The 20,857-nt window shown below is 33.5% G+C and overlaps 2 protein-coding genes across 2 annotated transcripts; one reads left to right on the forward strand and one right to left on the reverse strand.

Annotated features, from left to right (window-relative positions):
* The first annotated feature begins 995 nt into the window (after window positions 1-995).
* On the forward strand, window positions 996-1,776 carry SIB2 (VQ motif-containing protein). Its single transcript, XM_047301550.2, has one exon. The coding sequence runs from the start codon at window positions 1,175-1,177 to the stop codon at window positions 1,619-1,621; it is 447 nt and encodes a 148-aa protein (XP_047157506.1). The 5' UTR covers window positions 996-1,174; the 3' UTR covers window positions 1,622-1,776.
* Window positions 1,777-9,774: 7,998 nt separating this feature from the next.
* Window positions 9,775-14,780, reverse strand: LOC124844277 (amino acid transporter AVT1A-like). Its single transcript, XM_088115677.1, has 12 exons — window positions 14,590-14,780; window positions 13,535-13,809; window positions 12,967-13,181; window positions 12,829-12,852; window positions 12,553-12,733; window positions 12,247-12,466; window positions 11,974-12,109; window positions 11,871-11,887; window positions 11,624-11,772; window positions 11,416-11,459; window positions 10,192-10,254; window positions 9,775-9,864 (listed from the first exon to the last, which is right to left on the reverse strand). Exons 1-12 carry the CDS (start codon window positions 14,778-14,780, stop codon window positions 9,775-9,777), a joined length of 1,605 nt encoding a protein of 534 aa, XP_087971803.1.
* Window positions 14,781-20,857: the final 6,077 nt, after the last annotated feature.

Here is a 20,857-nt window from a genome sequence, read left to right on the forward strand (position 1 = left end):
TTAATGACCATTTCGTCCGTACAATGTTACTTAAATGTTTCCACAAATGTAAATTTAATAGAGCAATATATATAGTTTCAAGGAGAAATTACATTTTTCCACCTGGGCAAAATTACATTTAAAAACAATCCCTGGACAAAATTCTGTATGTATGTGGTTTGTTGTTATACACCTTAGAGCATTTTATATTGGGTCTTTTAGATTATAAAAATTAAAAGTTTTAAAATATAAAAGGAAGTTTTTTTTAATAAACAAAAGATTAAGTGATTTAACCACAGAAAAGCTGCTGTCGTTTTTTCTACTTAGATGACATTTACATAGTGTTAAGGACAATCAACGTAGTGAAAACTAGTATTTGATCGTTTCCGTACGTAAAAATTCCTCATACTGATGATCAGAATATCTTTGTCCTAAATAACCTCTACATAATAAAGTATTCTTTGCATTCTGGTGAAGTTCATATATTAATTTAAATTTTCTTAATACTAAAAAAGCTACTCGGTATACCTTTTAATATTTATAATACGACTGATTAAGAGGGTCGTCTTAATTATTCGTTGAGAATAACAAATTGGTTTATTTACTCAAATTTTATGTTCACGCCTTTGACAATATTGAAGATCAATCTGTATGATTAAAGTTTGATAAAGTTGGTTTAGTCTGAAATGGTTGGTTTGGAATAATACAGGATTAGGTTGTACTAAGTAGGGTTTGGAATCGGAGCAACGTGAATGGAAAAATTAGGAGGAAAAACTGATCTAAAAATGAGTGGATATTATGCATTAATTAAGAAGAGTTAAGGTGTAATTAAGTAATAAAATAGAATACGTTAGGTTTAGATTGATGAGTAGAAGAAGGAAAGGGCAACGGAAGAGAAAAAGACAAAATAAAAAAGAGAGGGAGAGAGAGAGAAAATGAAACACGCGCCGAGTGTCGGCTGGGAGTGTGCTCACGCCCACGCTTATAGCATAAGCACCATTGCTCACACTTTCCTTCACTCACTCACTTGCTCACTCTCTTTCTCTTGGTATTAACTTTCCATTGCTTCCACCCAACAAATCATTTTCTTTCACTTTCTCTCCTCTTCCCGGAAAAAACGCCCATCCTTTTATTCCCCCTATCCCATGTACCATCTCCATTATCCTCTCTAACAAACTCAGTACGACACCCTTCCATGGACACCGCCATGCGTACCACCAGCGTGCAACAACGCGCCCCCACAAAGAAAACCAGACCCAAGAAGAAGACCACCCCACACCCTGTCAAAGTAGTGTACATATCCAACCCCATGAAAATCAAAACCAGCGCCTCCGAGTTTCGTGCCCTCGTGCAAGAACTAACCGGCCAGGACGCCCAGTCGCCGCCTAACCCCACACGCTTCCACGCGCTCGATTCCTCCGATGATTCCTCTTCTGACAAGGTTACCAATGTTGACGACCATTTCATCCCTCTCCCAAAGGATCCCAACAATTCCGTACAACAGCTTCAACACCAGCCGCAACCCTCTTCTTCCTTTGAGGCTCCGGACGACGACGTTTTCACTCCCCAGATGATAGAGAGCATTTCCTCCCTGCTTCCTGCAAGTCTATTCTATGAATCTCCCCATCTTAATTACTGGTGATACTATACCACTGATGCAGTGTAATTAATTATCACTATGATTATGTTTTTTCTTTGCTAAGGTTAAGCTCCGATTTAAATCCAACTTAATTGATTGTCTCTCTATCTATATATCTATATATATACTAATAAATGGATGGATGAGTGGTTGTTTTCGATTGTTGATTTTCGGACCCTTGATCTGAGAGATATATGTGCTTGTTTATATGTAATTATCGTATCTAATTACTTTATGTGACCGAGGTGACTGGATAAGCTCATGATTGGTTGATTAAGTGTGACTTAATGATGCTAACTTTTGTTGATTTGAAAGTGGTTCTGGTGTTTTTGTGAGTTTGGTTATCACGAAAAGGAAATTAGGGCATTGGGATGTGGGGTTTGGGATGCTGCGGGAATGTGCATGTTTTTTAGGTTGATTCTTATCTTGGTTGGAAGGGTTTTGCACAGAGGTTCCTCCGGCGGCTTTGTTCATTACCCTCGTGGATGGATAAGTAAGTAAGGCAACTGGGTGCAAGAATTGATTGAATCGTTTTGGTGGTTGGAATTGAATTTGATGGTAAAAAAGAGAGCTGATAGGGAAATGGGGACCCAACTCTTGAAGAAGACTTCAATGACCACTTATTTTTAGTACGTTTCATGATTCTAATACAACTAGAGTTTTTTTTTTTTTTGTTTTTTGGGATAAAATCTTTTCCCGTATACCTAATCATATCTTTTTCCTTAATCAAGATCATTTTGCTCAAGTTGGTATAGTGGATACAGATGCAGGCAGTGAAAAATCCCTAATTATGATTTCAACGAAGAACATTGTTGGTTTGGATAAGTTCTAGTCTGTACAATTGATTTCGATTAGAATTGGGTTTCGGTGATTTAATTATATTTTAAATTATTTATTCAAAAAGTGATTTTGACATGATGCTTTTTAGATATTGATAAAACAAAATCTTTCTGATATATAACTATAAAAGAGGATATAGTTTTCTTATTTTTGATATTTGGTTGCTGAGATAGTAACATGATGTTAAGTTAAATAATATTCATGCAAAAACATATACAAATCTTGGATTTACTCATTGAGAAAGGTAGCAAAAATACTAAATCTACTCACTGAGCCTCGACACCAGATTACCCAGCCATAAACATTGCTCCAGTTACTGTTTGTCTACAATGAGCAAACTCAAAACCGATGGTTTGAAGCTGAAAGTTAGATATTCCTATATGTTGAATATCTCATCCTTTTTTTATATATATAGTATGAATATTTCCTATAATTGCTGTATTTCGGCATATAGTTATCGCTATATTTATATTGGTGTATTTCTGCCACAGCTCTATGACATTTTCCTATATTGTGACACTTTATGAAACCAGAAAGATAAATTGTGTTCTGTACAACAAACTTCATCCAAAAAGAAAGTGATAAAAGGAAATAGAGAAAATTCCGAGTTAAAATACTCGATATGACCGAAAATATGGAGAAAACATAAGGTAAACAATGTTCATATATATATAAATATCTTTCAGTTCCAGTTGACAATTAGATATAGGACTTAATTCAACAAAACTCACTAAAAAAATCTTTAATTATTATTATTATTATTCAATAAGTATACAGTATACATATATTTAATTTTATAATAATATGTTAAAATTATATTAAAAGTAATTTCTGATAGTATAGAATATAGTAGCAGTATATAAAAATTAAACTCTTGTAGCTCTAACGGTTTGAAGTATCTGCAAAATCAACTTTCTGATAATTTGAATCTTATCTGCTTTTTAGTCAGTAATCAAGTTAAATTAAATATCCACTACCTAAGCTTTCTTGACTATTTATGATGCATATAATAAAAAACCCTTACGTTGGATAATGAAACTCTTAACGTTGTTGAAACTGGAACGTTCTGGTATTTGTGTACTGTTAGCTTTCCAACCTTCATATCTATTTATAGAAAATTTAGCACCAACCTTATAGAACTTTGATCATGAATTACAGTGGCAAGATGAGGTAGTAGTCACTTCAGACAGTGAGACAACATGAATAGAGAAAGACCCATTCAGTTTCCTCTCGACGATTATACAATTGCATTCGGCCAAACATAGAAAAAGTGAACCCTATACATGTTCATGAATATCCTCGCATATTTCACAGTTTAATATATTTTTGAGTTTCAATCGATGTATAATCAAAGAAGGTGCCATAATTGATCTGCATACTAATTCTTTGTTTCATGAGAACATGTTAACTCTGTAAAGCTAATACCCTTGCACCTTTAATCATATTGTTTCTACAAGGTTTAATACCTATTTTGATCCCTCATTTTTAAGGATTTGTTCAAAGTTGTTCTTTTTTTTTCAAAAGTTTATTAACATCCTACTTTTCGCAAAAACGGTGCACGTTAGTCCTGAGCTTTTATACTTTGCGAAAAGTAAGATGTTAATGAACTTTAAAAAAAGAAAGGACAACTTTGAACGGATCTTACAAATCGAGGGACCAAAATAGGTATTAAATCTTTCTACAAGTTAGTTGTTTCCTCATGCTGCATTGGTAATTTTTTTGCAGTGATTTTATGATATATCATGTCTGCTATGTATGGTTTAATTTGATTGAAAGGAGTTGAACGAGAGGGTGGAAGGTTTTATGAATTTTTGTTAAATTAAATGAGAAAGATAATAGAGGATGCGAGCGTCTCATCAGAAAGATTTTGAAGTACCTATATGATGGAAAGAAAAGGAGGTTATGTGTGTGAGTGATGCAAACAGGACCAAATTGAAGGACAAAATTGGGGTTATTTCCTGCAACTTGCATCTTCTTATGGATCCTCTCTCGTATTGGTGGGGCGAACCTTTTTCTTCTATCTATCTATCAACTTGCTATCAGACTTTGATCATTTTATCAGTTTATGCATGTCTTGATCGTGTGATTAGACTTTTTATGTGTCAGTTTCTGGGATGCTTCTTTTCCAAACTTTTATTCCTTCCTAAATGTTGTGCTTCAAATAACTTCTAACTTAGAATATTAGAATAAAACACTTTTAGATATATATACTTGAAACTGTTTAATAATGTTGTCACGTTAACCACTAAAAATAAGAAAATAAAATAAAAATTCTAAAAATACTATCTGTAAATAATCTTAATTTAAGATTTAAAAAGTTTGTGATTTACACAAAAAATAACTAATTAAATTTATAGAATTACATATTTAAGATTAATAACGTATTTTATTTTATTTTTAGTTTCAGAAAAATATGTTTGTTTCACCCCCTTAATTTTATTCTTTCCGAAAAATAAAAATGTTTGGTAAGAATATTATACAATTTTTAGTTGCGGTGAAAATGGCTAAACCCATAACTTAATTTCTAAGAATATGGTTTTAAATATAACTATTTTTCAAAAGGTCTTTAATTCTTCTCCAACAACTATTTTTGAGTCAAAATGAGAATTAATTCATCTTTAAAACTTTGACCCAATTTAGTTCTTTAAATTGTGAAATGTGTTTGTCAAATGACAAAAATAACTCAAATGTTATATCAAGAAACACATTTTAAACATTGACTAAATTCATACATTTCTAAAGTTCATGAATAATATTGGACCAAAGTTTTAAAGAGAGACTAATTCTAATTTTGACTAAAAATTAAGAGACGAAAAACATATTTAACTCTTCATAAACAAAGTATATGAACTAACCGTACTCCATATAACTTTTATAGACATTTAATGAAAAACTTTTTTATTCAATAGGCTTTTTTTATCCCAACCTAGGTGAAAACCAATGGTGGCCAAATTAACTATTCTAATAATACATATATGTAATATTAAAAGTATATGGTTGAATTTCGTAAGAATCTTCAAAATGATTTGACCCCGCAAGGATAAGTTCTTCAATAAACATTAAGTTCATCACTAGGTTTAGGTGATTTCGAGCAATGTATAACACTAAAAAATCTAAGATCTACCTCATTTAAATCTGAAGAATTTTCTTGTTATCATATAAAACAAATGTGAAACAGCTTTTTGAAGAAACTCAATGTGGTCATAGTTAATACAAGTTTCTTGCAGTATTTTGTTAAATAAATGTTGGAAACCTTAAGTCTTCTCTTGACCCCTTTCCCACAGAAGGACTTTCTTGATAAAAAAAAAAAGTGATTTTATAATTTCTTTTTTTTATTGAAGTTATTATTTTATCTCCATTGTCTCTACAATATTACCAGTTGTTTTTTTAGCCCATTCTTTAGTACAAAATGTAAAAACATCATTTTTTTTTCTTGAGAAAATCTCACATCCCTACAATTCAGCTTAGAATAATTAAAAGTATAATTTTTTTCCAATTAAATTTTTTCTTTTACAAGTAGCAAATAATAATTCTCACTTTTTATCGTACAAAATTATTTCTCATAAGTATGAATGATGTTATTCATACTTTTCAAACTGGATGTGATGCATTAATTAACAAGAAATAAATATTCAATATAAGATCTTTACATTTTTTTTTCCTTTTAATAATGACTTTATAACATTTGAGTGTACTATATGTATAGCTCGCTACATATTGATCGAAATAATAACATTAATCGTCCAAACTTAAAGGAGACCAATTGGTTGCAATCAACATCAACTAATTGTTTATTTAATCTAATCAAATTTAAATGAAATTATATGTAATTAAGCCAAACCAAATCGAAAGCCTACGAAGAAAACTATAAATATAAGTTAAATATATGGTTGTAAGGACTTTTATTACGAATTTACTACATCTCTTCCACACGAGATGTAACACATTTTTTTATGACATTTGTTATGTTATTGTGGATAATGGATCTAGTTGTAATTCTTGTAATTCAAGGTTGGTAGAAAAGTTATATTTGACTACTAAACCCATTCAAAGCCTTACAAACTTGAATGGATTAAAGATGATGGTGTTATAGTAGTAAAGAACCAAGTCAGTATACCCATTCCTATAGGCAATTATGATGAAAATGTTCTGTGTGACACTGATCATATGGAAATTGGGCATATTATACTTGTTAGGCCTTGGAAATATGATCATATATCCATATCTATGATGCATACACCGATAAAATAACTTTCTTTCATAAAGGATGCAAAATAATTTTAATTCCTCTCACACCTCAACAAGTAAGAGAGAATGAGATAAAAATGAAGATAAAAATTGAAAGGAGAAAAGTAGAAAAAAAGAAGAGTTAAACAAACAACCCTCTAGAGAATATGTTGGAAAAGAAAAGATGGTATGGATGCTTTTGAACTTTTCATCACCAAAAGGTAATCATTTTGATTTTTCTTCACAAAAAATACAAAAGGTTTTTTTGAATAAAGTGAAGGAAAAGATGATTTTGGAATAAAGGCCAATAACTTTTCTTATAAAAGGTTTTTGCAAAAATAAAAAGCCTTATTTCTTTTTTCTTTTCTTCAGATATATTTTTCTATCAATACAAAAATTATTCAATTTCTGTTTGTTGTTTGTTATTTGTTATAGGTACATCTTTGGTCCTAGAGGAAATAAAGGTAAAGTTGTGCATCCTTAGATATCTTTCTTATCTGAGGACAAGTCGTCTTCAAGAAGGAGGGTTTGAAGGAAACAAATTTAGAGAGCTACAACATAAGTCATGGTTAGAAGAATGGAAGAGGAGGAAGGACTTCAAAGAAGTCTACTCTTGTGGAGAATAGTTTATTAGCTTATCTTCCCTTATCTTAAGCTTTGTAAATATGTAAATAAGTTTTTTCTTTAGGCATTGTATTTGGGCCAAGATTACATTTCATTTGAGCTTGTACTTTTGGTCATTCTTGTTTATCAGATTTAATAGATTATATAAATTCCATAATCTATTAAAATAAACAACATCATGAAAAATAGTAGTTTGCTAATTTAATTGATTATTGTATTTACATAATTGATTAAAACAGTTAGCTTTCTATAGAAACTGTAATTTTGGCTTTTAACCTTAATTCTTGAGTAGGTATGTGAACTAAGTAGTTCTTTGGTCTTGCTTGGGCCTCATTTATATGATTATCTTAATTTCAATTCAAAGAAAGAATATCCAAGATGCTCTAACTTTACACAATTATCGAAAACTTTAAAATTGTTCAGTTTAAAAGCAAGGAATGGATAAACCAATAAAAGTTTCACAGAATTGTTGGGATTGCTAAAGAAGATGCTTTCATAAAATAACACGCTATCTATTCGTAATTGCAAGATAGAGAAAATTCTATTACCAATGGATTTCGAATGTCAAAAGATACATGCATGCCACAATGATTATATATTATACAAAGACGAGTTTGTTTCACTGATGGCGTGTCCAACATGTGGTTTATCGCAGTTTAAAAAGAAAGTTGGTAAAAATAATGGTGATGAAGACAAAGATGATCCACCTGCTAAGGTGGCATGATACTTGCCTATAATACCTAGGTTGAAATTGTTATTTTCCATTAAAGAAGATGCGATGAACCTGAAATGACTCATTGATGAAAGAAAGTGTGATAGTCTTCTTCGACGCCTAGCTGATTCCCCATAATGGAAGAAGATTGATGAAACATTTTCAAAATTTGGAGTAGAGCCAATAAACTTAAGACTTGGACTTGCTATAGATGGTATTAATCCTTATGGAAATTTAAGTAGTAAACATAGTTCATGACCAATTTTATTGATGATTACAATCTATCTGCTTTTGTTATGCATGAAGAGAAAATATATGATGTTTTCTATAGTGATGTTAGGTCCTCGACAGCCTGCAAATGACATTGATGTGTACCTGAAGTCGTTAATCGATGATTTGAAAATGTTGTGGGAAGAAGGAATCAAGGTTTTCGATTCATATTCTGAAGAAACTTTCTGTTTGCATGCAATGTTGTTTTGCACCATAAATTATTTCTCATCATATGAAAACTTGAGTGGTTACAGTGTTAAAGCTCATTTTACATGTCCCATTTATGAAAAAAAAACACGAGTTATATTCAATTGAAGCATGGTCATAAATATGTGTATACAAGACAGAGAAAATTCTTCATCAAAATCATCCTTGCTGTAGAATTGTACAATGAAAAAAAAAATTTATTGGAAGTCTTGAGGATGAAGTTGTGTTGAGACCTCGCAATAGTGAAGAAGTATACAACCAGGTGAAAAACGCTAACATTGTGTACGAAAAATATCAAAAGAAAACCACTAAGAAAAACATTTGGAAGAAACGATCAATATTCTTTAATCTTCCATATTGGTGTAAACTTGATGTACGACATTGTATAAATGTGATGCACGATGAAAAAAATGTATGTGATAGTGTCATCGGGATATTACTAAATGTAAAAAGAAAGACAAAAGATGAAGTAAAAGCACGACAATGTTTGACTAACATGGACATCTATTCTGAGTGATATCCACAATCAATTGGAAGACGCACCTACCTAGTCCCAACCTGTCACACTCTTTCTAAAAAAGAAAAATATTTTTTTGTAAGTGTTTTAGTGTGAAGGTTTGAGAAGGATACTCTTCAAATATTAGTTATTTTGTTTCTATGCAAGATTTAAAGTTAGTTGGTTTAAAGTTTCACAATTGTCATGTGTTAATTCAATAACTTTTACCAATAGTTACTTAAGTCATCTTACTTGTTTCTATTAGAGGTATTATAACACATTTGAGTATGTTTTTTTAATATCATTTGAAAGAAAGTTATTGACCCTCGAGTGTTAGATGATTTGAAAAATTAGATCATCAAATTATTGTGTCAATTGAAAATGTATTTTCTACTATCATTTTTTATATCATGATTCATTTGATAGTTATTCTAATAATGAAAATTCGATTATGTGGATCAATTTCCTTGAAGTACCAGTCGAGAGTATGAAAATCTTAAAGAGTTTTAAGTTGTATTCCTTTTTTACTTTTATGTAGAATTTAGGACATCACTCATGATTAAAAAGGGAAAAGACATGTCCATTTTGAAATTTACCAATAATGTATATTAGTATAAACAATACAAAAATAAGCAAGAATTTGAGTTATTTAATTGAACAACAATGTTGACATTCATTAAGTTCAATTTTCCATGAATGTAATCTCTAAAAGAACTTAAACCTTGCCATGAAAGGATGAAGATCATGTTCAAACATGGAAGGCCTCATCTGTAACTCTGGCTATTTTTGCATAATTTTGAATACAGATGAGTATGTTCCGATCAAAGCAGCAGCAATTCCAAGCACAGCAATTATGACGCTAAGAACAACCTAATGATCCCAAGAATAAATGTTAAAAGAGAAAACTCTGAAAGATCAAAATTTTAGAATAAGTTTCATTTTTACAAAATCACACGATTTAAACTGTGTTAAGAGAAGAAATTAGAAAAAGGAAACGAAGTGACTTGTAACAACAAACATAAATAAATAGTTGTTTTTAATTACTAATTTGTCACCTATTCAACCAATATAAAGAAGGTTCCCTCTCTAAAATTAATGATTAAATTAATACCCACAATAATGACCTTGATATTTTCATAAACTAAATGCAGCTAAAGAAAAAATATATTAAAGGATCATGATAAGCTAGACTCATACCTGTGTACATGTTGCGTTTTTTCCCACAATTTTCAAAAAGCATAAAGATGGCAACACCACTGCCTGAAAAATATGGCAATTCTTCGTTACGTAGAAGTTTCATATTTCGTATAATAAAAACATGATTGTTAATAAGACAAAGGACAAGTTAGAGAATGTATTAGAAAATGGTTTTAAGCCTAACTCAACCCCACAAAATCAGCTTGTAAGTTGAGATTTGCATCCACTTATATATTATAGTTTGGCATTATTTCTAATCGATGTGAGACTTCCAACACACTCCCTTCATGTCGAGGTATAGACATCTCGAGCGTGATAGTAGAAATTAGAATTAAATGCTTATTTCGTCCTCATGTTAATAGGTGAATTTATGCTCAGTACCCGGTTTTAAAAATGAAGACATTTGGTCCCTATGTTATGAAAAGTGTACGAATAAGGTCCATGTCCGTTAAGTTGACAGCAACGGCGTTAAGTCCATACTGGTGTGGCCGTACTTTTTCTCTTCTTTCTTCTGCTGTCCATCTTTTTCTCTCTCTTGTTCAGCTTTTTCTTTGATGATTTGTTGAACTTGTTCTTTCTTTGTGGACCTTATTCATATACTTTTCATAACATAGGGATCCAGTGTCTTCATTTTTAAAATCGGGTACTAAACAGAAATTCACCTCTGGGGACATTGTAAGCATTATAAGCCTAAAAATTAATAGTGGTCCGATAGTAGTCCGACGACGGGTGGAAACAAAAATGTCCACATAAAACTAGCTAGGATGGACTCTAACATGGCTGTGATACCATATTAGAAAGTTTTTTTGTACAACGGTAAAACAAACTAATATTTTATTAGATTAAATATGTTTCAGTTTTTGTCATGTAAAAAGTATTTGAAACGTGGAAAAATTTAATATAATTGAATTAAAAATAATTTTATTTATTTATTTTTAAAATTTGAAGATTAAAATATATTAAAATTTTGAATAAAAATAAATTTTAATTTTATGTTAAATTTCAGAAATTAAAAATATATTTAATTTTAATTATTTTCATCTTGTTTTTTATGCAAATCTAAATATAGCATAAGTGTATCATTGTATTTTTCTTTTTACATCTATTGGACAGACGATCCATATTATTTTTCGTTCAACTTTATTACATTAAATCATAGCATGTATTTGGATTTTTTCAGAAGCATGTGCATATTCCTGTCAATCATAACTGGTGTATGCTTACCACTAGTAGACTGAGGAGAGAACCTATTAAAGCCATCACAAGCCCTGAAATAATTATAATAATTTTCGTGTTGGTCATATGGCACATGTTACACTCTTAACATTTAGTACAAACAGTTTTTCATTAACAATTGTTTGATCTAAATACATTTAAAAAATATATATAGCAGTTTGAAATGTATTGTATACATAAAAAGTGTAATACTTACCAAAAAATGGAATCATAAAAGCGGCACAAACTGTAGATATAACCAACACTGTTCTAAGAGTAATGAAACACCAATAACTATTTGACATGCTAATCGGTAGCAACTCATCAACGCTCCTTGCCAATGGGTTCATCATCAAAGCATATTTGTTTAAAATTAAAGAAAAGCTAAATGAAAATGTATCTTCAATGCAATCAGTCCACGTTGGATTTCAATAAAGCAAGTAATTCATTAAAAAGGATATTTTGTTAATGGGCTAATTACCTGGAAAAAAAAATAGAATCTAAAATTAGAGAAAAATGAAAATTAAATTAAAAATAGCAAAACTCTACAAGATCTTAGTATCTTACTATTGTCCACAAAGCAACTTTGGAAGCCAATGCATTACGTGGTAAATTCAATGTTATCTGAGACAAAGTCCCTTCACCAAACATTAGAAATCCCATCACGGCTGAGCTTCCATACACAACTGTGCATATAAGAAAACTGTAACAAAGAACTCAGTTAGGTACCAAAAAAGAATATATGATTCATTCACCTTGAGAAAACATTTTACATTGTTCTTAATTGAATATTTGTGCTGAAAATAATGCTTCCAAAAAGTAGAGAGATCGTAAGTTTACCTTACAATGACAGCCTTGGTAAATTCTCTTTTGTCTGCCATAGACTGATAAATGTTTGGAAAAACTGAATGTCCTGCAAAGCAAAACCCGTAGATACCAACAGCAAAAGGAATGCCACTCCAATTCACCAATGAACCACTGTGGTGGAATCCAACATCATCTCTTGTCCCAACAAGAAAAACACACAAAATAACCACAGTAGTAGACACAACCCCTCCAGCTGCAGAATCATCACAAATGATATTGTAAATATCTGCTAAACTTTAACATCCTCCAACCAAATGAATCTTGTTGAGTTTGGAGAACCTGAGAGATACGAGAGTATGCGTAGATCCTTTAACCAAACAGTCGGAAGAATGATAAGCGCAGTTAAAATTCCAAACAAGTGTTTGGTGTCCAAGTGGAAACCCCCCCAATCTAAGGATGTTCCGGGGAACAACCCAGAGAGGTTATCTCCTTCCAAGATGATAAACTCTACACAATATGACTGCGTTCATGAAGCGAGTTCATTCATACATATATTGAAATATGAGAAACATTATTGATATATATGTATGGATTTAATGCAGTGTTAAGACTTACATATAACTCAACGTACAAAATGATCTGTTACAAACATAAAAATTAGTGTTAAGAAATATTGATTAATAAAAGCACCAATGTGCATATTGAAGACGATTGTTCTGCAAAATTTGTAACTGAAACCAAACAAATCCTCACTGATACAATAAGGCGACCATATCTTCCAAATGCAGCTTCTCCTATATCAGGGTAGCTAACGATACCTTCTTCGCTTTCAAAGCAGTGTTTCATAAGATCTGCTGTATAACAACATACAATTGCAAAGAAAAGCATCACAAGCATGCTTGCCCACCCAGCTTGTTTCACTGTATATGGTGTAGAAAGAAGTCCAACTCCAGCCATCACATTAATCCCTGCCCAAGTACAATTTTATCTCAAAGTTGTAATTACAAGTAAGTGAATGAAGAGGGTTTGGATATTCATAAACAAAATAACATCTTTTTGGGTAGGGATCAATCATGTTTCTGCAAAAGTTTAATCCAAAAACTAGCCTTCCAAATCAACATGTTTACTATATACTAAGCATCAGTAGAAAACTATGCATAAATGCACTCCAATTCATTATAAAATTAGGAACTTTTCTCCTTAGCTACTAAACTCATAATGTTTATTGAGAACACTTGATATAACTAAGATATTCCAAGTATATGGTATTAGATATGATCGACTTTACTGTTAAAGATTATCCATTCTTAAAACACCATACCGTTAAATATTGTTTGACTGAGGCTGCATCCATAACCAATTGGTAACTCTTCAGGAATTTGCATTTGAATTGAAGCTTTTTCCCACCATGTTGATTGTCTTCTTGATATCCCTGCTTGAATGATTTCCTCACCAGATAGAAAAGAAGTCCTTTCATCATGTTCCAACATACTCTTTGAACCACCACCGATAAAGCTTGAATAAATAACACTTGGTGCTCGTATTATTGATTCAATATTTGGAGCCACAGATATTGTGTAAGAATCAATGGCATCTCTGTCATAAGAATAATAAGAATAAACAGCAATAATGAAAAAAGAAAAGAGAAATAAGAGAAAAATAGTGAATGTCCTTAGAATAATGGGAAAACATAAAGCCAACATCTAGAGATAGAAAAATAAGTGAGGAACTTTATTTGGACAGCTGATATAGAGAAGCAAGGTACTTTCACAATCAATTGGAAGACAATTTGTACTACAAAGGATGAAGGTGGGTGGCAGGTAACGAATTTAATAGTTAAAAATAAGTCTTATCTTCTTGGGTTTGTTTGTGAATTTGTGTATAGTAGTAGACTTTGGACAGTACTTGTGCATGCTCGTTTTTTACACATAAATATGAACAAATTACTTATTTTCAATCCACTTCAATCTGGTTAGGAATAAAAGACTTTTATGATGTTGTGCTACACTTTTTGGATAGTGGGGAAGGGTGATGAAATTATTTTTTAGAATGATCTTTGATGTTCTACAATATGTATTTCGAAGATTTTAAGAATTCATTTTGAAGATAGATTGAAGCTGGGAGATTATGGTGTATGTTCTTTGTGTAAAGGAGAATGTGAGCCTATGTAGCATTTATTTTTCGATTGTTCTGCAGCAGTGTTTTTATGGTCTTGGTCGGATGGTGTTTTTTTTTTTTTCTAAGTTGGTCCTCCACGAATAATTTAATTTCTTTTATTAAAACAATCTTAGAGGTAAAAACGAGGTGGAATGTAAATTAATTGTGCTGTATGTATGTTTGATGTACATTACAAAAGAAACACTTAGATTGGTATACCTATAAGTTTGAGGCCACTGCTGAGAAATGAAAGAAGATTCAGGGTGCGTTTTACGATGCCCCTCCTCGTCACTGTCACATTGATTACTGTGCTCACTCCTGTAATCAGCAGATTGTGTGTTATGTTCTTCGTTATCATCCCCATCGAAATCATCCATGAAAGATTCGGAGTCTCTTCGGTTGTGGGCCATTCTCAGAATTTCACAGTAATGCAACTAAATCTTTGCAACAAGACCCATATTTCTTTATATCTTTTCTGTTACTAATATTATTCTTCGATATTCATTCGGCAACAAGGATTCGAAGATTCGTATAGTGTTTTTTTGTATTAATAAATGGTAATGCGACCAGGAGATGAAAAGAATTGGAAGTAATGATGAGAATTGACTTAGATGTTTGTATGTCTCAGCTTCTAATGATGAAGAACGATTGAAGGAAAGAAAGGTGGTAAAAGGCATAGATATGAAGGATGCATAATAGATGCAGTGTGAAGCGGAAGGAATAAATGAAGGAACCCATATAGCCAATATTTGACATGTGTCAACAAGTGCTTTTAGCATTCTGTATACAAATTTTCCGGGAAACAAGCTCAAACCAAGGAACATTCATTTGCTTATTATTTTCAATTACTTTAATGCATTACTTTACAATATTGTTGTTACTATTATTATTATTATTATTATTACAGGATATGGTTGAGAGTGGCGTGCTCATGAATCCATTTGGATCGGTTTTCAGACAAAATCCATCTCATCAAAAAATAAACCAACTTGAGGTTGCTGTATTTTAAATTTCTTTTTTCTTTAGATATCTAAATGCATTTGCACGATTCACTTTTTTATGTTGCATTCATACATTGTATAATGTTTAAATATTGGAATACAATACTTTTTTAGTTTCAAAATACCAAAAGTGAACATACTCACAAACCCCACATATACGTAAGACACATAACCTCCAATCTTAGTATTTGTTTTCTTTGGAAATATATATATATATATATATATATATATATATATATATATATATATATATATATATATATATATATATATATATATATATATATATATTATTGTTGGAATATGGAGAAATGGGAAGAAATTATCTTAGAAATTGAGATTCGTTATATATATTATTGTTGGGATATGGAGAAATGAGAAGAAAATATTTAAGAAATTGAGATTCGTTATGAGATTAAAGATTATCATAAAGTAAGTTACACAAGAGTAATCGATAATCAGACTTTAGGGTAGGTGATCGATCGAAAGCTAAACATTATGAAGATTGAAAAACAAGGTTCATAGTGCTTAAAAGTTATTGGAATGGTGTTAGTGAAGGCTAATATTGCTTTCAAAGTTAGCCCAAGCATCATTTGGTGCTTCATGGATCTCGTTGGTCATAAACTATTAGGCAGGAGCCCAAATGGTGTGCAGAGAGAAGAAGCCCAATAATACGCGGCCCACAACATTGTTAAGACCGTGAAGCTGAAATATCTCCGCATACGTGTCCAAAACACTTTCTGCAGAAGGGAAGAGAGAGAACAGAGCCTTCCAGAGGCTTCTTCCAAAGGGCGAAAGAGAACAGTGCTGGTGCGATGATCCGGCAACGTTTGGAGCTTCAAACGGTGGCGGAGTAGAAGAGAAAAAGAAGAGACCCAAGAAACAAGTAAGTAAAATGAAAGCTTTTGTTATTTTGTTTATTTCTCACTGTAGTTATTGTTATATTCTCTTGTCTGTAAAACACAAAACAGAACTCTATTTATAGAGTTCTGATCAACTGAAACCAGTAACAATAATGAAGGTAATAAAGACAAAACAGAATCCGTTAGTGAAAACTACAAATTCTCAATAGCCTCCCCTCAAACTGGATGGTGTATAGTTACCAATCCAAGTTTGGGAACGATAGATCTGTATCTGACGCGATGAGGGACTTTTGTGAAGATGTCGGCGAGCTGCTCTTCGGACCGTACGGGAAGGAGATTAAGAAGGCCTTGCTGAAGCTTTTCACGAACAACATGACAATCAAGCTCAATGTGCTTGGTGCGTTCGTGAAAGCTTTGATTGTGGGCTATGTGCCTCGCAGATTTATTGTCACAATATAAGGCAGGAGTCCCTGACTCTATGATTTGAAAGTCACGTAGCAAATAGCAGAGCCACTGTATTTCACATACAGTGGCTGCTAGTGCCCTGTACTCAGCTTCTGTGGATGACCGGGAAACGGTCTTCTGCTTCTTAGACTTCCATGAAATCAAAGATGATCCTAGAAAGATGCAGAATCCCGTTGTGGATCTTCTAGTATTAGGGCAAGTAGCCCAGTCAGAGTCACTGAATGCCTTTAGCTGCATAGGAGAGTTAGCAGAGAAAAATAGTCCTTCAGAGGGCTTGGCTTTAATATACCTGAGTATGTGTTGGATGGCACGGTAGTGGTGATCAGTGGGTGATTGCATGAACTGGCTGAGTAAGTTAACTGAGAAACACAAATCAGGCCTAGTGTTGGTAAGGTAGAGTAGCTTTCCTATTAGTCTTCTATATGGTCCTGGATCTTCCAAATAGTTGTCCTCCCTGTATAATGAAACAATATCACTGAGGAAAGGGGTAGTGGAAGGTTTGCATCCTAACATCCCTGTCTCCTCCAGTATGTCCAAAGCATATTTCCTTTGGCATAAATGAATGCCTTGCTTCGACCTGGCAACTTCCAATCCTAGAAAATACTTGAGCTCACCAAGGTTCTTTATTCGAAACTCTTTGTGTAAGAGTTCCTTCATGCAATTGATTTCAGTCATAGAGTTCCCTGTCAAAACAATGTCATCTACATACACAAGAAGGGCAGTGAAACTGGTAGGTGTTGTTCTAATGAACAAAGAATGGTCAGACTTAGATTGAACATAATTAACAGATATTAAGAAAGATGATAGTTTCTCAAACCACTGTCTACTGGCCTGCTTTAAGCCATATAGAGATTTTCTCAGTCTGCAGACTTGTCCCTTACTGTGAGTCATCAAACCTGGGGGTGGTTCCATGTATACCTCTTCATTGAGGTCTCCATGTAGGAAAGCATTGTCAACATCTAGTTGATGCAAAAACCAATTGTTGGAAGCCGCTAGGGCAATAAGCAATCTGACAGTGGTGAGTTTGGCAACTGGGGAAAATGTGTCAAGGTAATCTATTCCCTCTTGTTGTGTGTAGCCTTTTGCTACTAGCCGAGCCTTGAATCTTTCAATGCTTCCATCAGCTTTGTACTTTGTTTTATACACCCACTTACATCCTATGGCAGTTTTCCCTGGAGGCAGCTGGGTCAGGGCCCATGTGTCATTGTCTTGCAGAGCCTTAATTTCTCTCTGCATAGCCTTTACCCATTCACTCATGCCCTTTGCTTCACTGTAGGATTTAGGCTCCTTGCTACCAGTGACAGCCATGGTATATCTTAGTTGTCTCCCTGAAAGATTATTACAGCACAATAGGTTGGATATTGGGTAAGGTGTTTTAAAATTATTTTTCAGAGATAGGGATTGATTGACCTGATGCACATAATCTTTAAGATAGTCAGGAGCTTTTCTGGGTCTATTTGACCTTCTTTGCACAGCTTGATTATTTCCCACACTGTCACTGTTGTCCTCATTCACAGTGGGCTGTTGTACCTCTTCTTGCTCAGAACCATCAGGTTCGTCATGTATGTCAGTGACCTTGTGGTAGGGATCTCCTAGGAGATTGCTAAGAGAGTTGGTTGTATCCTTTCCAGTAGAAGAATTAGTATTGATGTCTTGCAGATTCATATAAGGGAAAATGTTCTCATGGAACACCACGTTTCTGCTTATAAAGAGCTCTTTGGAATTTATGTCAAGTACCAGGTATCCTTTGACACCAGGTTTATAGCCTAGAAAAACAGTTTGTCTAGCTCTTGGGTCAAGTTTGTTTCTGTTTTGTTCAAGAGTAGAGACAAAGCACAAGCATCCAAAAATTTTGAGATTTAAATAGGAAGGGGGCAAGTTATAAAGCAGTTCATAGGGAGTTTTGTTTTTCAGAGTGGGAGTAGGTAACCTGTTTATAAGGTAGACCGCATGACTAACAGCATATGACCAGTAAGAATTAGGCACATTAGATTGAAAAAGGAGGCCACGAGTGACATTCAAAATGTGCTGGTGTTTCCTCTCAACAACAGAGTTTTGTTCAGGGGTTTCAACACAACTCTTTTGATGATTAATACCATGTAACTTATAGAAATCCAGACAGTTAAATTCTGGGCCGTTGTCAGACCTAATGGTTTTGATTCCCTTGTTGAACTGATTTTTAATTTTGGTTATAAAATCCTGAAGCAGACCCCTAGTCTGGCCTTTATTACTCATCAAAAAAATCCATGTGTGCCTACTATAGTCATCAACAATAGTGAGAAAGTACCTATGACCGTGAATAGAAGCAGTACCAAAGGGGCCCCATATATCACAATGAATAATATCAAAACAGTTTGCAGTAGTAGTAGTACTCTGTATAAAAGGTAACTTTCGCTGTTTTGCATAATGGCAAGTGTCACAAACAGTATTAACACCTAGTTTGACATAAGGAAAATCATCACATATTTGTTTTATAACTTTGTCCCCTGGGTGGCCTAATCTATAGTGCCACAGATTTACATTAGCATTTTCAAACGAAAAAGTAGTCTTGGCAGTGTTTTTATAGTCAGGTCTAGAAATGCCTTGCAGATAATAGAGCCCTCCCCAACAACTAGCATATCCAATCATCTTCAATGTATGGTTCTCCTTTATCTGGCAAATCTTGGATGAAAAAGTTAGATTACAATTCAAGTCTTTAATAAGACTTTGAACTGATATCAGATTGAAATGAAATTCAGGAATATATAGAACATTGAAAATGATAAGGTCTTTAGATAATTGTACAGTGCCAGCATGTTTAGCAGTTAAGACAGTATTATTAGGTAATCTAACAGATATGGGTTTTATCTGGTAGAACGTGGTAAAGTTCATTTTATCATGTGTCACATGGTCAGTGGCACCAGTATCAATAATCCAGGAGAAATTACCTTGCTTATCTCCACTGTCAGCCCTCTGAATTTGATTAATCTTGTGGGTTGGTTCATCATCTTTGTCTATCAATCTGAGTAGCTTCTGCATCTGTTCTGTAGTGAGAGAGTTGAAGACATTGTTGTTATTATTTGAGTGTGTTTTCTGATTTCCATCTGGTTCAGTGGTGTTTTGGCAAGCATTGGCTGAACCCCACTCATTCTTTCTGTCTTGACTGCCCTCTGTTTTCTTGTACCAAGGAGGGTAACCATGTTTAGAGTAGCACTCATCAACTGTGTGGTTCATCTTGTTGCAATAAGAACATTGCTTGCCATGGTTAGGATTTCTGCCTCTTCCTCTTCCTTGACCACGCATTCCAGGTCCCCGTCCTTGGCCTTTCCATTGGCTGTTTCTGTCAGCAGTATTAACCATGATTTTAGCATCAGTTGACCCATGTTTTTCTTGTCTTTCCTGTTGCATGATAAGTGAGAAGACCCGATTGATGTTTGGAAGGGGATCCATTAGGAGGATTTGAGTCCTAACAGTGTTGTAAGAGTCATTCAATCCCTTTAGAAAACATATTACATGTTCCATTTCTCTATACTTCAAGAAAACCTTTGAAAGAGCACAGCTGCATGGTATCTTACATGTGCAGGTGGGTATGGGTCTCAAGGACTCTAATTCTTCCCACAGAATCTTCAAATCTGTAAAGAATTGGTTAACTCCCCTCTCCCCCTGTCTAATGGAGTGTATATCTTGGAGGAGGTCTGAAATCTTGAAATGATCACCCTTAGAAAATCTTTCTTTCAACTCATCCCACAATTCTTTTGCTTCTTCCACGTATATGACACTCTCGGCAATTTGTGGAGAAAGGGTCTTGGTTATCCAAGACAATATCATCATGTTGCACCTTTCCCATGCATCATACAGAATCTCATTTTTCTGGGGTTTCTTTATGGACCCATCAACAAATTTCACTTTGTTCTTGGAGAGCAGAGCTCTTCTCATGCTTCTACTCCAAGATGAGTAGTTGTTTTCGCTTAGAGTTTGTGTGATGAGAGTAAGTCCAGGATTCTCTCCTGGGTGTAGATAGTAAGGGCTGGATGGGTTGTTGAACTCAGGTTGTTCCATGAGACTTATAGCTGTGCACACCAGTCCAAGAATGAATCAAGAAAAACAGCAGACAGAGCGGAAGCAGAGCAGGCACTAGACCTGCTCTGATACCATATTAGGCAGGAGCCCAAATGGTGT

This window comes from Vigna umbellata, chromosome 5 (assembly GCF_029865625.1).
Source record: "Vigna umbellata cultivar VRB3 chromosome 5, Vumbellata_1.0, whole genome shotgun sequence".
NCBI classification, from domain to species: domain Eukaryota; kingdom Viridiplantae; phylum Streptophyta; class Magnoliopsida; order Fabales; family Fabaceae; genus Vigna; species Vigna umbellata.